This window comes from Gorilla gorilla, chromosome 11, assembly GCF_029281585.2.
Source record: "Gorilla gorilla gorilla isolate KB3781 chromosome 11, NHGRI_mGorGor1-v2.1_pri, whole genome shotgun sequence".
In the NCBI taxonomy this organism is placed as follows: Eukaryota; Metazoa; Chordata; class Mammalia; order Primates; family Hominidae; genus Gorilla; species Gorilla gorilla.
In genome coordinates, this window is record NC_073235.2 from 117,614,811 (window position 1) to 117,632,097 (window position 17,287).

Below are 17,287 nucleotides of genomic sequence, written 5' to 3' on the forward strand. Positions count from 1 at the left end.
TCCGCCTCCTGGGTTCAAGCGATTCTCGTGCCTCAGCCTCCCGAGTAGCTGGGATTACAGGTGCGCGCCATCACGTCCAGCTAGTTTTTGTATTTTAAGTAGAGATGGGGTTTCACCATGTTGGCCAGGCTGGTCTCGAACTCCTGACCTCAGATGATCTGCCCGTCTTGGCCTCCCAAAGTGCTGGGATTACAGGCGTGAGCCACCGCACCTTATAACACCCTATCGTGGATTATTTTCTGCCTAGTCCTATAGGCTTTTATTCTTCTCACCTAGATTTCTCCAGGAGCTAAAACTGCTCCAGGGTCTCTGACTCTTCCATTCCAATCTGCACTCCATCTACAAAATTACACTTCTTCAAGCACAACTTGATCATGTTTCTCTCTGTTCAAAAACTCTCAATGAATGTCCATTTGTTTGTTGAATAAAGCCCAAACCATATTTCTTTACCAAGCATTTAAGAGATTCCATAATCTCCCAACCGCGTGTTAAACTGTAACTCCTACTTTTTCATTACATTTATTCTGTTCTGATTAAATTATAATACTTCTTTCTTAAATATGCTCTTAATATATTTCTCTATCTCTGCTCTTTTATTTCCTCTCATTATTTACTTAAAATTGTATTTTTCAATAGATGATACATGTACATGTCATTAAAATTTAAATGGTACCGAAGATGATAGTAAAAACTGGTCATCTTCAACCGTATATATCTCTCATCAGCAGAGGCAGTCACAATTAGAGATAGTCTATGGATATGTCTGCATAAATATTTCTTTTCTTTTTAACTTGAATGGCAATATACTTTACACATAGTTCTGAACCTTGCATTTTTAAATTAGTAAATATTAAAGACACTTCCAAATGTTACATAGAGAACTATATCATTCTTTCTAATGGCTGTTTAATGTTCTATTAGTGAATCTATGTATATAATTAAACTAGTCCCTAAATGAAGGACGTTTATGTTGTTTCTATTCTTTTGGTATTAGAAATGGTTACCATGATGAATAACTAACTTTAAACATACATAAGTCTGTGTATCTGTGACCATATATGTAAACATTCCAGAAATGGAATTGCTGGGTCAATGGCATGTGTATTTCTTCTCATTTATGATGCTGTCTTCACTTTTTCTTAGTCTTCTTTTCCCAAACTCAATGCCAACATGCTCCACACTCAACCCTCTTTCCCCATTTCTGCCTTGAAAGTGTTTTCCATTTTCCCAAACTCAACTCAAAGACTACATCTTTTGTTCATTTACATATTTTCACTTCACCACTGTACCTTAATCTATTTAAGGTTAACAACTGTGCTTATTTAATTTTATTCCCTCACTCAACAGCAATAGTTGCAGTCACATATTAAGATTTGATAACTATTTACTAGAATAAAATAGTGAATTATGCTAGAATTTTTTAAAAGTTTTTGAGCCAAACATATTTCCATATTACCAATGGAAAAGCTTAGACTATTGACTTCTTTCTCAATAGCTTGAATTGAGTTCTGTTTTAGATGTCAAACGTTATGTTTTCATTATATTTACCTGAGTTTCTTTATCAGGGATTCATTGATTAAGAGTCGCAAGGAAAAAAACATGGTGCCCTGAGAAACCAAAGCCACAAACATTGCACCTAGTTTATTCATCTCAAAGGTTTCATTTGGGTATTCCACTCCATATGCTTTTAAGAAGTCTAGGACCGACTGTTGTTGAGAAAGTTCAATCAAACCGTAGCCAAAACAGAATTGTGGGAAAATCAGGAAAATGCGCTTGAGGGTTTCAGAAATAAGTTCTAAAGTCTGAAATAAGAGAAATAAAAATAAAACTCAGTGTTAAGTTTCCAAAAAGCTGACAAAAATTTAAAACTAGATGGATGTAGACAAATAGTGAAACCTAAAAAGCTTATCTAGATTGGCAATTAATTATTTCCCATATAGGCTGAATTTGCATACAAATATTTAGTATACTAAATGGTGGATGTTTATCACTGAAATACAAGCAGAAAATCAGTATATGAGGCCACCTATAATGTTGGACCTAATCCTGGAGGCAAAATTATTTCTAGACCTGCCTTTAATCCCAGGAATGTAGGGCTAGCCAGTGTGTTGGGGTCTGTTACACGGTATCATTATGTGCCTGAGGGAGGGAGGTACTTGGTACAGTAAAGTTTTGGAACCCAAGGTAATCCCTACTTGGAGAGGGACTAAAATGCTGAAATGAGGTAGAAGAAGAGCCAACATGTCTCCAAGAGGGACAAATAGCTCATTTTCACATTATTCACACGTGGGCCAACTACTTCCACTTCATGAATTTTCTTCCTTCTCCCAGAGTATGCTTGTCTAGTCCTCAGTTCACTTCATTTCCTCTCTATTCTTTTCTGTTCAATTGCCTGACACTGTTAGTGCTTCTCTTCTCACTAATCGTAATTGTCAGCTCTGAATGGAAAGTGATGCTTACAATGAAGTAGTCTCCAATACATGATTGAAAGGGGATGAATTAGGTTTTTTCTCTATGAATGTTCAAATGAATCGAAGCTCACAGTCATATAACTAAGTCATTGTCCTTGTCACCACCATACCATAAGAATTTGTTAATGAGTAAGATGTTTAGCTGACCAATGGTTGCGTGATTTATGTAGTGCCGCACAATACATCTGATTTCACCTCTGTCACCACATTCAAGCCCTATCAGGTGTCAATAGTTTTGACACTCAATACATACAATGATAGGCATTAACTTAGATGAGGCCCAAAAAGAATTTTAAAAGCTGTAGTTTCTCCTCTCCCAAATTTAATAGAATCAAATGATACTCTTCTTTTTTATGCAGAATAAATAAAATCTTTCCACCTGGAACATGTTGAAGCTTTTGATAAATTCACTGAAATAAGGGACCTTACCGGATCATTAGGCTTTTCCTTGGAAAGAAAGTATACCACTGACAGGGAAACAATGGAATTAATGCCAAAAAACAAGTTGACACAGACATAAGTGATGAAGGCCATTCCTGTTTCATGGAAGAGCCCAGCCAGCAAGTACATCCAGGAAAATGTTGCATACCTGCAGGTTAAAAACACACAGAATTAAAATTATGCCTCGGCCAGGCATGGTGGCTCACACCTGTAATCCTAACACTTTAGGAGGCTGAGGCAGGTGGATCACTTGAGCCCAGGAGTTTGAGACCAGCCTGAGCAACTTGGCAAAACCCTGTCTCTACAGAAAAATATGAAAATCAGCCAGGTGTGGTGGCACGCACCTCTCGCCGTGGTTATTTGGGAGGCTGAGGTCGGAGGATCAAGCTGTGGTGAGCTGTGATCATGCCACTGCACTCTAGCCTGGGTGACAGAGTGAGATCCTGTCTCAGAAAAGAAATGCCTTAATTATTCTATTTTACAAAAAATAACAATTTAGATGGGCTTCCAAAGTAAAAATAACCATTAGGGATGAGTTGTCAAGCCTTCTAACTAGATCTCTCTTTCATTCCTTTTTGACAAAAAAAATCCAAAGAGTGTTTTTTAAAGACAGTAAAAAGCCTCTTTAAGAAACCTTGAGTAGTTCTACATCATTAAAACTACAAATTAATCCCTCCTGAATATGGTATTATCCCGCCTAGGCAAGCCTTTTAGGTTGCTCAGAAATATGAGTTTAATCAGTATAAATCTTATAATTTAAAGTTGAGGAAAAGTAATGACACTGTTCAAGTCTAGCTGAGCAGAAAGAGCATGCTTAGAAGCTGGCTAGCCTGTTTTGAGCAAAACCTTGAGCAATTTGGGGGGCAATTAAATAGATCTAGAGACAGAGTTCCTGCATTAGCTACAATTGCTAATTAAGGGTTACTACCATGTATTCAGGGCAGAAAGATTTGTTATGCTAAGCATTGATTATATCCGCCTGTATTACCTGTATTAGCTTAAGATAGAAACAATATTATGTGTGTGTCCTTATACATCTATAAAAAGATAAATATAAGTAAGTATACATGAATGTATATGCACTTCATAATGCTACGTATACTCATATAGTCAATACATAAATTTATACATGTATACACATTTTCTCATCATTCTAAAGCTTTCATTTTTATGTAAATGAGATCACATATGTAAATTAGAAAGCATGACACTTGGCACCCAATAAATGCTTATTAATTTAGGTATTACTATTAATAACAACATTAATTTTCAAAAGTATTATACTTTACAGTCTATGGACTAGCAAGTGCGATGTGTTGTTAGTCATCACTCATGTCAAATGAAACCCCAAGACAATTGTAATTTAGCTAATGAGATTTAGTCCTATTTGTGTCTAGGGGCATTTAATTCTATTAATTCTTCTTTCATTGCTTAATCAGCAGCTTACCCAAACAGGAGAAGCAGGAGAGATACAGCACCTAGGTTGTTTTCACTGTAGAATGCAGGTAATTTGAAAATCGCAATGATACCAATTGAAAATGCTACAGGCACCAAGTAGAAAACCTATGGAAATATTTAAAACAATGTTTAATACGTGACAAGCATTTTTCAAAAAAAAAAATCAACCCATCTAGTTTAAAACTGCAACAAGTTGACCTAGAAAAATTTGAAGAAATGAATTCTTATTTATGTTCCCATTGCTTCTAACATTCAACTTATTTTACATTGATTTCACTTTAGAATTTGTCTCCTGCAATATGAGGTTAAGCCAATCTCCATCTTTAACAGATATACAAGGAGTCCCTGGGGTTCCTGCCTCTAGGCTTTGAGACTTGGGATGGTTCAGTGACAGAGGTTCAGTGAGAAAGATAAGACAGCCAGGTATCTTGGTATTACATTCAGTCCTCAAAGTATTGATTTCGTTTTGAATGCTGGAACTCTCTCAGATGGTTGATTTCTAAAGCTTGGTTATCAGTGTGAACCACTCTGTGCAAAGCAGCAGGGCATCGGGTCCCACATATCCTCATAATCACAGGCATACGAACAAAGAACTTAGCATTTCGTTGGCAAGTAGAAATATTAAATGCTGAGGAGTTTGCAGGAAGATGGACACAATGAAGGTGGTGGTAACTTAATTTGCAGGGTGGGGAGGAATCTCCTAAATTGGAATGAGCTCCAGATATAAGACAACAGAATCCTAAAGTACTAAGTAGACCTTCACAGAAGTATGTACTTGAAATTTTCTTAACATTAAAGCTCCTGTTAAGTCCTGAGAAGTCATTACTATTCTTTTAGATTTGACTTCTACAACAAACACATTTTAGACCTCACTGGATACATTAACAAAATGGATATGCAGTTAATTACTCTCCAACCCTTTAAGCCGATGATCTTGACAGCAACTCAGACAATTTCACCATAATCACTAGGCAAATGCATACCCATCCTGGGCTTTTGGCCAACATTGGTATGTTTGGAGTCAAGAACAACCATCTGAACTTGGGACCATTTTATGCAAATGAGAGAGCTATCAATGAAATACATCCCTTCTTTTTCCTACTAATCTTCTCTAATGTGTCATTAGCAGGGGCTACTACTTCGCATTTTCCACTATTAGTTGATTAAATTTTTATAAGCTTGATTGTTTGGCACAATTAGGTAAGGATATTTTGCTGCTAAGCTTCTATTTCTCCACAGTACTGACTGTAAGACTTCAGCGTGCTTAAAATCACCTGGGGGATCTTTTTAAAAACGCATATTCTCCACACTCCCCTCCTAAGATATGGATTTAACAGATCTGGAGTGAGGCCCATAAATCTTCATTTTAAGTGCCCTAGGGAATCTGATATAGTCCACAGAAATGAGGGCAGGTAGGTTATCTTTCCTCCAACCACTGGATGAAGATAAGCCTGACTCAAGTCATTTTCTTTATTTCCTGTCTTTGTGATAACAATTTGAACAAACTAGAGTAAATAACTCTTGAATAGAAAACTGATGTCTTCTATCCAAATTGATCTTTCATTCCCTGCAATAAAGGACATAAGTTACTCACCATGTCATAAATGAAGTTTGTTACCCAGTAGCATGTCACGCCAATGCCTGAAATGTGCTGCAACTGTTTGGCTTTGGTTTGATGTTCCCTTACAACATAGGTGACAAAGCTGGCGGTGGTGACAGAGTAGCCCATCAAGATAGACAGTGCCACTAAAATATCGATTAAACTGCTGATTCTAGAGTGAGCAATAGGGAGAGGAAAACACACATAAGTTTTTGAAACTCTTTTCCTTTCAGAAAGATTCATAACTAAAACCATCAACAAAACAGTACAAGAGTTGGCTGTGACACAAATAAGGCATCCTGCAAGGCAGCCAGATAATATTTCCAACGTGACTCTACCATGATCCTAGAATAAATGTAGTTCTAGTGCATCTGAATTGACTAGGGATATTTGATAGAAAAACCTCGGTCTCCAACGGTTACAGAGTCTATGCAAGGGATATATCATTCCTGAGCATAGGAACCATACTTAATTGCTATGCAGGGAAGTTGAAGTGATGTAGCACTTATCACTTGACTTATAAAAGCAGCAAACGCTGTGAGTCTGCAGTCAACAAGCTCTACTTGGCAAGCCCACTCTACACCCTTGCGGAAACTTCCTTTTATCCCAGTCAGTGACATATTACCAGCCCTTCTAGATTGACATTCATTCAGATACAACTGTGATTTCCAATGACAGTGCTTTATACAAAGGCTCAGCTATGTCAAGGAGAAAGTAGTCATGCTAGAGATATCTGCTTACGTGGCTTGTTCTTGGTCTTGCACTCCTGCATAAGGATGGCTATACATGATGATGCCTTAAAGAAGAAACAGTTCTTCTATTAGTAGGTATTCAGTTAATCAGAAATACCAATTTTTAGATGAATAATATTCAACACTTTCCTCCTTATATTATTATCTAAACAATTTTATTTGGGGGACCTTTTTTTTTTAAAGGAAAATTATTTTTCTCCTAATCCCATTAATGCCATACAATTGGTGGCACTCACATAAAAAGAAGTTTTTCACATTGTGTTTAGAACCTTTGGGAAGGGAGCAAGAATTTGTATTTCTTATATTGCATTTCTCTCTAGTGTGTTATATTTAAATAAGTATGTCCCATTTTTTTCCTTCTATCTGGTCATATATATGTTTGTATTTCAACAGCAGTTCAGACATGTATTACATTTAAATAAGCAATTCAAAGCAGGACCAATTATTTATATGAGGATCCCTTAAAGAGCAGACAGTTACTTCCCCCATCCCTCTTTAGTGCTGTCTGTGGTGGGGAAATAGTGTAGCCTGAGTGGACTCCTCCTTCCCCTTTATTGCTTCTAAGATGCTTATTTTTCTAGAGCTCTACCAGAGTAGGGCTTGGGAACTTCAACCATACCCGAGGCCTTTTCATTGAGACATAAATGTCTAAGAGGATTCAGAGATATTAGCTGGCTTCAGAAAAGTGGTCACTTAAATCCAATACAGTCCCAAATTGCTGGGATCTCCCAGTGTTGCTTATACTTGAGTAAAAAACAAGGCTCTTTTCTTCCCTTCCTTAGGGGACCTTGGTTAGCCAAAGTCAAGAATGAGCTGTCAACAGTTTCCCAAAGGAAAACAATGTGAAGGTAAAGTGTGTACTGTCTGAGCGACTGTGGAAAAGAGTGGTAGGGGATGCCACTGAAGAAAGCTCCTAAATACTTGTTCCTATAGTGTCATAAACTAAGTGAGGGCTTTCTCACTTAACTGTTCATATAGTATTTGTTCATTGTACTAGGATGTTAAGGCCCTTGCACAGCACTGAATATTATAGATGATTCTAAAGGCAGATTTTCTCAAGTTACATTTATAATTTTCATTAAGTAGAATGTAACATCCTTTGAATTTGAGTTCTGTAACTCTTGTATATTAAAGAAAAAATATATGGTTAAAGCAAGAAACTAACAACAACAAAAACTAAGTTGATTTATAATGTTAATCACATCATTGAAGGGATATACTTTTCTTATCTTTTGTATAAATTAAGGGGCCCTTTTTAACTGAGATTCAGTTTTCCTGGGGGCTCTACTTAAACCCTAATGGTAAATTATTATATAGGTAAGGGAGAACTTTTCTTTTATTTCTGCTTTGTATTTCAGAATCAAGAAATACTGTATTTCACCAGAGGAATCCTTGCAAATACATTTTACTCCACTATGCAAAATCCTGTGGAACCAGTTTTTTATACATATTTTTAGCTGAAAGATCAAGGAAATGTGTCACAGTTGGGGACCTGTATCATAATTATCTCTGTAGGTTCTACAGCATCCAGCATGATGTCCAAAGTAGAGAGATTTGTCAGTAAATGCTTTTAAATGAACTCAAATCTTAAAATTTCAATTAATATTTTTCTCACATATAATGTATATTAAAAATAAGACATCTTCTGATGTCTCTACAGTTATAAACCTTAATTTAGATGCTTCCCATGGACCACTGCTTCTAATGCAACAAAGTAAGAATAAACACTGGAGTGGAAGGGACAATGTGTTAGTATTCTTGAAAAAGAGCCTAGTTGTATAACATTTGTTAAGGAAAACAAGCAAACCTGTATTTTTTGAGAAGAAAGAACAGAATTTTCATGTTATATTAACCACTAGAGGGAACCACATGAATAGAACAGATATTGACATTGCAAAGGAAAGCTAATTAAAAGATTTTTATTAGCATGTTAGAATTCAAAGAAAATCAATTTTATAGTTAAAGTAAAAACCCAATTCATGCAAAATCTAACAAAGATTCCTTCAAACAACTATTGTGTTAGAGGGAGGCAGTGGGAGAATAATTGGGTTGATTTTTAAAACCAGTAATATTATTACAATGGTAGATCTCATATATGCATTAAGAAACAATAAAAGTAAGTTAGGGTGATGTAGCACTTCTTCTTTGAAAGAGATCGAGTTCCTTCCAGAGAGAGTGGAAACTTACCACTTCCGTAAGTCTATTTAAGAAAAATTATTAGAGGCTAGAAGACATACTATTACTAATTTCTATATAACTCAAGCTACATCTTAAATTAGTTTTAATTAAAATAAACTTCAGTTTAGGGTCAAAATAAACTTTTATGTTTTAGAATTCTTAATTCTTTATACTCTGTAACTTAAAATGTAATGTTAGGAGCTACAACAAGCCTGCTGGAGTCTAGAGTGACTCAGATTGCCTTGGTCTAAATAAAGAGCACTAATTACAAAGGAAGCCAGAATACAGGTTTTGAAAAGCTGACCCTTCAAAAGCAGCATTGGTCTCTTGTTCTCTTTATCTTTGCAACATTTTCCCCTAGTTATTTCTGTAGTTCTTATACTTTCATTATCTGTCTCAACAATAAATGTCTTTTGCTCTGAATAAAACACCCTACTGAAAGTACGGCATCCAGTAGTATTTCACACCGGTTACACTAGACCCAATTCACTTTAGTCATCATTTAATTTAATTTACCACCTTTGACTTTGTTCTTTATTAATGCTCTAGATCTAAGGACTATCAATCTTGTATTTTCTTCTTGGTTTCTCCTGATAGGAAAATGCCAAAGCAATTGGGGAAAAAAATACTGTTTTCTCTGAAATGAAGACTCCTCAAGATCCTGTTGCTGGAATGAGTATTGAACTCTTCGGTCTACTTCTACAGTCACCAGTACATCTGGCATACACTATGATGCCCAACAGTAGGGAGATGAAAGAAATGTAGATGTTGGCATTTCTAAAAGAGATGTTGTATCTTTTTTCCTACTTAATAGACTATTAGGCTATAAATCTCAATCTTGGCCAGCAAATGTGTTTGCCAGCTTTTCTTTATTCTTTTTAATTTTTTTTTAGGATCAGCATGGAAAAACAATTTGAGCAAGGCTCAAGAAGCTGAGATGATCTTATAAACAGTAATTGAAATATGTATATTTTTTAAAAGTCTGTTTTGAATTTCAAACCTTATTTTAAAAACTATGTGAAAGCCTCTTGTGAAACTCAACTGAAGTAGGCATGGCTGAGTCCAGAGGAGCAGTGTGGAGGATTAGAAAAATAAACAGGCAGGAGTCAGACAGTCCTGGATTCAAATCCCACTTCTAGGCCTTAGAGAAATAATATAATAGTAGGGGATAATAATATTCACCCTGAAGAGTGCTGTAGGGATCATCAATATTTCATATAAAGCATGTCATATGGGCAGTGCTCAATGAATGGCAATGCTTTTGCCCAGGTATAGAACTTCTTAGTATAAAAGTTTTGTCTTTCAGAAAATTAACAAAGATATTCAGGACCGGAATTCAGCTCTGGATCAAGTAGACCTGATAGATATCTACAGAACTTTCTATCCCAGAACAACAGAATGTACATTTTTCTCATTGCCACATGTCACTTACTCTAAAATCAATCACATAATCAGAAGTAAAACACTCCTCAGTAAATGCAAAAGAACTGAAATCATAACAGTCTCTCAGACCACAATGCAATTAAATTAGAACTCAAGATTAGGAAATTCAGTCAAAACCACACAACTACATGGAAATTGAACAACCTTTTCCAGAATGACTCTTGGGTAAATAATGAAATTAAGGCAGAAATCAAGAAGTTCTTTGAAACTAATGAGAAAAAGGGAGAATGTACCAGAATCTCTGGGACGCAGCTAAAGTAGTGTTAAGAGGGAAATTTATAGCACTAAATGCCCACATCAAACAGCTAGACAGAGCTCAAGTTAATAACCTAACATCTTAACTAAAAGAACTTAGAGAACCAAGAGCAAATAAACCCCAAAGCTAGCAGAAGATAAGAAATAACCAAGATCAGAGCTGAACTGAAGGAGAGACACAAAAAATCCTTAAAAAAATCAACGAATCCAGGAGCTGTTTTTTGAAAAAATTAATAAAATAGACAACTAGCTAGATTAACAAATAAGAAAAGAGAGAAGAGTCAAATAAACACAATCAAAAATGATAAGGGGGATATTACCGCTGACCCCATAGAAATACAAACAACCATCAGAGAATACTATGAACACCTCTATGCAAATAAACTAGAAAATGTAGAAAAAATGGATACATTTCTGGACATATATACCCTCCCAAGACTGAGCCAGGAAGAAATTGAATCCCTGAATAGACCAATAACAAGTTCTGAAATTGAGGCAGTAATAAAAATCTTACCAACAAAAAGAGCCCAGGACCAGATGGATTCACAGCTGAATTCTACCAGAGTATAAAGAAGAGCTGGTACAGTGTCTGCTAAAATTATTCCAAATAATTGAAAAGGAGAGACTCCTCCCTAACTAATTCTATGAGGCCAGCATCATCTGATACCAAAACCTGGCAGAGATACCAAAAAAAAAAAAAAAAAAAAAAAGAGGCTGTGCATGATGGCTCATGCCTGTAATCCCAGCACTTTGGGAGCCCAAGGTGGGTGGATCACCTGAAGTCAGGAGTTCAAGACCAGCCTGCCCGGTAGAGACATGGTGAAACCCTGTCTCTACTAAAAATACAAAAAATTAGCCAGGCATGTGGCAGGCACCTGTAATCCCACCTACTTGGGAAGCTGGGGCAGAAGAATTGCTTGAACCCGGGAGGCAGAGGTTGCGGTGAGCTGAGATCGTGCCACTGCACTCCAGCCTGGGCGACAGAGCGAGACTCTGCCTCAAAAAAAAAAAAAAAAAAAAAAAACAAAAAACTTCAGGCCAATATCCTTGATGAACATCGATGCAAAAATTCTCAATAAAACACTGGCAAACTCCAGTTTGCACATCAAAAAGCTTATCTGCCACAAGTTGGCTTTCATCCCTAGGATGCAAGGTTGGTTCAACATATACAAATCAATAAATGTGATTTATCACATAAACAGAACTAAAGACAAAAACTGCAAGATTATCTCAATAGACGCGGAGAAGGCATTTGATAAAATTCAGCATCCCTTTTGTTAAAAACTCAAACTAGGTATTGAAGGAACATACCTCAAAATAGTAAGAGATGTATATGGCAAACCCACAGCCAATATCATACTGAATGGGCAAAATCTGGAAGCATTCCCCCTGAAAACTGGCACAAGACAAGGATATGCTCTCTCACCACTCCTATTCAACATAGTATTGGAAGTTTTCGCCAGAGCAATCAGGCAAGGTAAAGAAATAAAGGTATTCAAATAGGAAGAGAGAAAGTCAAATTATCTTTGTTTGCAGTTGACATGATCCTATATCTAGAAAACCCCATTGTCCAGCCCAAAAGCTTCTTAAGCTCGGATAAGCAGCTTCAGCAAAATCTCAGGAGACAAAATCAATGTCTCAAAATCATTCCTATACACCAACAGCAGGCAGGCAGAGAGCCAAATCATGAATGAACTCTCATTCACAATTGCTACAAAAAGAATAAAATACCTAGGAATACAGCTAACGAAGTGAAGGACCTCTTCAAGAGAACAACAAACCACTGCTCAAAGCCAATCAGAGAGAACACAAACAAATGGAGAAACATTCCATGCTCATGGATAAGAAGAATCAATATCGTGAAAATGGCCATACTGCCCAAAGTAATTTACAGATTCAATGCTATTCCCATTAAACTACCATTGACATTCTTCACAGAATTAGAAAAAAATTTTAAAATTCATATAGAACCAAAAAAAGAGATGGAATAGCTAAGACAATCCTAAGTAAAAAGAACAAAGCTGGAAGCATCACACTATCCAACTTCAAACTATACTACAAGGCTATAGTAATCAAAAAAGCATGGTACTGGTACAAGAACAGACACATAGACCAATGGAACAGAATGGAGAACTCAGAAATAAGAGCACATACCTACGACCATCTGATCTCTGACAAACCTGACAAAAACAAACAATGGGGAAAAAAGATTCCCTATTTAATAAATGATTCTGGGAGAACCGGCTAGCCATATGCAGAAAATTGAAACTGGACCCCTTTCTTACACCATATTCAAAAATTAACTCGAGATGGATTAAAGCCTTAAATGTAAAACGCAAAACTATAAAAACCCTAGAAGAAAATCTAGGCAATACCATTCGGGACATAGGCATGGGCAAAAATTTCATGATAAAAATGCCAAAAACAAAGCAATTGCAACAAAAGCAAAAATTGACAAATGGGATCTAATTAAACTAAAGAGCTTCTGCATAGAAAAGGAAACCTTCATCAGAGTGAACAGACAACCTACAGAATGGGAGAAAAATTTTGCCATCTGTCTGTCTGACAAAGGTCTAATATCCAGAGTCTTTAAAGAACTTAAATTTACTGGGGATTGGAGGGGAAAGAAAACATTAAAAAGTGGGCAAAGGGCATGAACAGACACTTCTAAAAAGAAGACATACATGCAGCCAATAAACACATGAAAAAAAGCTCAACATCACTCATCATTAGAGAAATACAAACCAAAACCACAATGAGATACCATCTCAAAATAGTCAGAATGGCTATTAGTAAAAAGTCAAAAAGCAATAGATGCTGGCGAGGTTGCAGAGAAAAAGGAGTGCTTTTACACGGTTAATAAGAATGTAAATTAGTTCAACCATTGTGGAAGACAGTATGGTGATTCCTCAGAGATCTACAGGCAGAAATGCCATTTCACCCAGCAGTCTTATTACTACATATATACCCAAAGGAATATAAATAATTTTGTTATAAAGATACATGCACATGTATGTTCACTGCAGTACTACTCACAATAGCAAAGATATGGAATCAACCTAAATGTCCATCAATGATAGACTGGATAAATAAAATGTGGTACATATACACCATGGAATACTATGCAGCCATAAAAAGGAATGAGATCATGTCCTTTGCAGGGAGATGGATGGAGCTGGAAGCCATTATCCTCAGCAAACTAATGTAGGAACAGAAAACCAAATACTGCACGTTCTCCCTTATAAGTGGGAGCTGAATGGTGAGAATACATGGACACATGGTGGGGAACAACACACACTGGGGCCTGTCAGAGCGCAGAGGATGGAAGGAGGGAGAGCATGAGGAAGAACAGCTAATGGACGCTGGGCTTAATACCTAGGTGATGCGTTGATATGTGCAGCAAACCACCATGGCACATGTTTACCGATGTAACAAACCTGCACATCTGGCACATGTACCCCTGAACTTAAAATAAAAGTTGAAGAAAAATAATAATAAAATAAAAAAGTAACCACTAACATATGTCAAAAAAGAAAGAAAAGTTTTGTCATCATATTTAGATTTGTGAACAGTATTTGTAAACATTAATTGTTTTTAAAAATTGTTTAGCCTATAGACAAGCACGTCGTTTAAAAATATTTTTCTTTGAGCTATAACTACTTGGTTGACAGCAGACATGCACGTGACATCAGCATTATTATCCTGATTTGATAGATGAGAAAACTAAATTGACCTGAAGTTAAGAGGATTATCCAGAATGTTGCATCTGGCGATAGTTACTACTTCTAAACTCCTTTTAAAGACCTGTGATTTAGATACCATAAAATACCTGCCACTGTGAAGAAACAGGATATAAAGTGCATTTTTATACAAAGAGTAACAGAAGTTGCAATACAGGACACTTTTGTGTTAGTAACTTTACCATGTCGGGCAGCATCGTATTTTGACATGTTAACTCGCAGAAGGAAATTATTCAGGCTGTTGAGGTAAGCTGGAAGGGAGTGATAGCCTTCCGGATCATACCATACCTATTAAATTCCAAAAGAAGGCAAGATCAATATTGTGTTCAAATAAATTAGGCTGTCTTAACATCTGACAGCTATCTTATTTATATTTAAAATAAGAGCATCAATTTTCCAATAATTTATTTTATCTTGGAAGATTATGCACTGTTCTCTAGAGTATTGACCATAGGCCTATAAATTTCCAATTTAGAAACAGGCAGAAATTGGGAAGAGAGTTGTTCTGTGGATAGCACTAAATTATTAGTTATTCAGGATCTCTTCTAGGCAAAGCTTGAAATAAACTGGAGAAATCATTATCTACATCCCTGTGGCAAATCCATGGGATTCTGAGACTAGAACTAAGGTATCCTGGCTGCCAATAATGGTAATAAAAACTAATGGAATAGACCAAGCTGGAGAAATAAATAAAATACTTATACACGCATGGTGTCCTTAGCACAAGATTGAAAGCCTTGACATTCCTCCACTAATTTTTGATTCCTAATTATAACCTACCAAATGGGGCGCGATTTTACCTTCTATGTCATAAACAGAGAGATTTAATATACTGGTGAACCTCAATTCAAGAAACCCAATTACTAATTCAAAATAGCAAAGTTGATTTGGAGAGAAATGATTTTATATTAGAAATCCACGTTTGTGCAAGAATATTTACTGTGTGTGTGGAGAGAGAGAAGAGAGGAAGAAAAGGAAAGCACTGAAATCCCCAGCACCACTAATTACTTTCTATATGATTTACTGTAAAAATCAGCTAAAATAGACTCAGTAATATTTATCACACAGGGATGCTGTGAGCAGAAAATTAGGTAGTTTGTGTAAAAGATGATACTCGTGGTTGGCACATAATCGTCACGAAATGGACATTAGTTCCCCCACTTTCCCAAAGACTGTGTATGTCTCTTACTACCAGATGAGAAATATGTGTAGACAATTTTAAATCCCTATGACTGCCATTGATCACATAGGTAAGAATATGCATCTGATCCCGTGACTCTACCTCATTTTAGGTATAATCTAAAAGGAAAAATAAGTGAGCAGAATTATTTATCTCCATTAAATTTGGTTAAAGTTTCCAGGTTCTTTAAGAAGCAAGGCTAAACATATACGTTTTCATTTCTAAATAGTTATGACATATACACAAGAAAAGTGCAGGTAATAAAGTATAGTGTTACCAAAAAAAATTCTGAAGGAAGTACATCCCTTAAACTATACACGGGTTGAGAAATAAGAATTGCCAGCCTCCAGAATGCCTTTTCCCTGATCCTCCATGTCCTTCCAAATCACAATACCCTCCCTTTCCCCTAACAAACGGTTGAGTTTTGCCTATAAACTCTCAAAGTTTACAGTAAATGTAATCATAGTCAATGTATTCCTTTTTGTCTTTTCTTTCCTTATTAATAATGTTTGGGAGATTTAACTTGCTTGTTATATGGAGCTGAGTTCCTTCATTTCCATTGCTGAAAGTTTTATTGAATGAATATGAAACAGTTTATTTCTATATTCTGCATGTGGGCATTTTGGGTTGCGTTTTTGGCTATTATGAGAAATGCTACTATGTATACACATTTGTACGTGTGTCCTGATGCTAATGTGTACATGTTTCCCTAGGGTACATACACAGAATTGGAACCACTGTGCCCTGGGTTATGCACAATGCCAAATCAATTGTACCCATATTTTGTTTTCACTTCATGAAAATGATTAAACATATCAATTTCACCTTCTCATTTGTATGACATTCCAGAAAAAAGATCAAAATTTACCTTGGCAAGTGTTCTATTGGCAGGGACTCCTGTTATATCAAAACGAAGGTCTTTTGTCAAAGGCAGCCCAAAACTCCAACCTCCATATCTACAGAGAGTAATAAAAATATATCTTTGGTTTAGTGGAGAAAATCTTAAATAGATCTAAAATACTTAACGAGGAGCTCAACTTTTTTTTTCTGTTAGGAACACATTTACAGTATAAAATGAATACTGCCTGACAAATATTTTACATTTCTATCAATTCTTTTTATCATATTTCAGTCTCAAGTGTACATTATAACTAGAGGCAATAAGTCCTTCTAAACAATTGCATATGTTTAGTAGTCATCCTGAAAATGAGTGGCATATAATGTAATCAATTTCTCCATCTTAACTGACCCATCTACCATCTCAAATATCTTAATATTTTAGTACTCAAATATTCCTTTTAGGTAATTAATATGGAAGTGATATAGTATCAGTTCATTTCTTTTTTCAAATGGCTCAATTTCTTCTATATAACAAATTTTCCCCTATATTGTCCCCAGACATTATACATTTTTTCTCCCTGAATATTTGAGGGCAAGCTGGGTCTTGTCAATTCATGTCAACCGCTTGTCAATTCATGGTATAAAAACGAAAAGTTGATCTTTAAAATCCAAGTAGTAATTTTAAGAATAGGTTAATTTAACTGCCTACCAAATTAAGGACAGATTAAATAAATAATGGTGCAGTCACACTAGAATAATCTTGTGACTGTCATCCTAAATGTAGTGCTATAGAGCTATATATTTTTGACATGCAAATAACATCATAGTATGTAATTCACTTTTTTTAAAGGCAGATTTTAAGACAGTTGGTTTATAATAAAACCCATTTTGTTAAAAATATTTACATGTATATCTGTGACAAAGAAACT

At 35.9% G+C, this 17,287-nt stretch overlaps 1 protein-coding gene and 1 long non-coding RNA gene across 4 annotated transcripts in view; one reads left to right on the forward strand and one right to left on the reverse strand.

Moving 5' to 3' along the window:
• The window catches only part of LOC129532165 (uncharacterized), a 165,535-nt gene extending 149,072 nt beyond the window's left edge, over positions 1-16,463 (forward strand). For 2 of the 3 annotated variants that reach the window (XR_010129696.1, XR_010129695.1), the window contains 2 exons: positions 7,505-7,570; positions 8,081-9,443. This is a non-coding gene — a long non-coding RNA (uncharacterized lncRNA). Of the gene's footprint in view, positions 1-7,504; positions 7,571-8,080; positions 9,444-9,497 lie in introns of those variants that run through there. The other variant, XR_008677803.2, reaches the window with a different exon arrangement.
• Positions 1-17,287, reverse strand: part of ABCA12 (ATP binding cassette subfamily A member 12) — a 199,381-nt gene that overhangs the window by 19,804 nt on the left and 162,290 nt on the right. The window contains exons 38-44 of the mRNA XM_019021763.4: positions 16,387-16,474; positions 14,521-14,626; positions 6,712-6,766; positions 5,965-6,142; positions 4,360-4,475; positions 2,901-3,060; positions 1,549-1,802 (exon numbers count right to left, since the gene is read on the reverse strand). Of these exons, the coding sequence (XP_018877308.3) occupies positions 1,549-1,802; positions 2,901-3,060; positions 4,360-4,475; positions 5,965-6,142; positions 6,712-6,766; positions 14,521-14,626; positions 16,387-16,474 (957 nt within the window). The remainder of the gene's footprint in view (positions 1-1,548; positions 1,803-2,900; positions 3,061-4,359; positions 4,476-5,964; positions 6,143-6,711; positions 6,767-14,520; positions 14,627-16,386; positions 16,475-17,287) is intronic.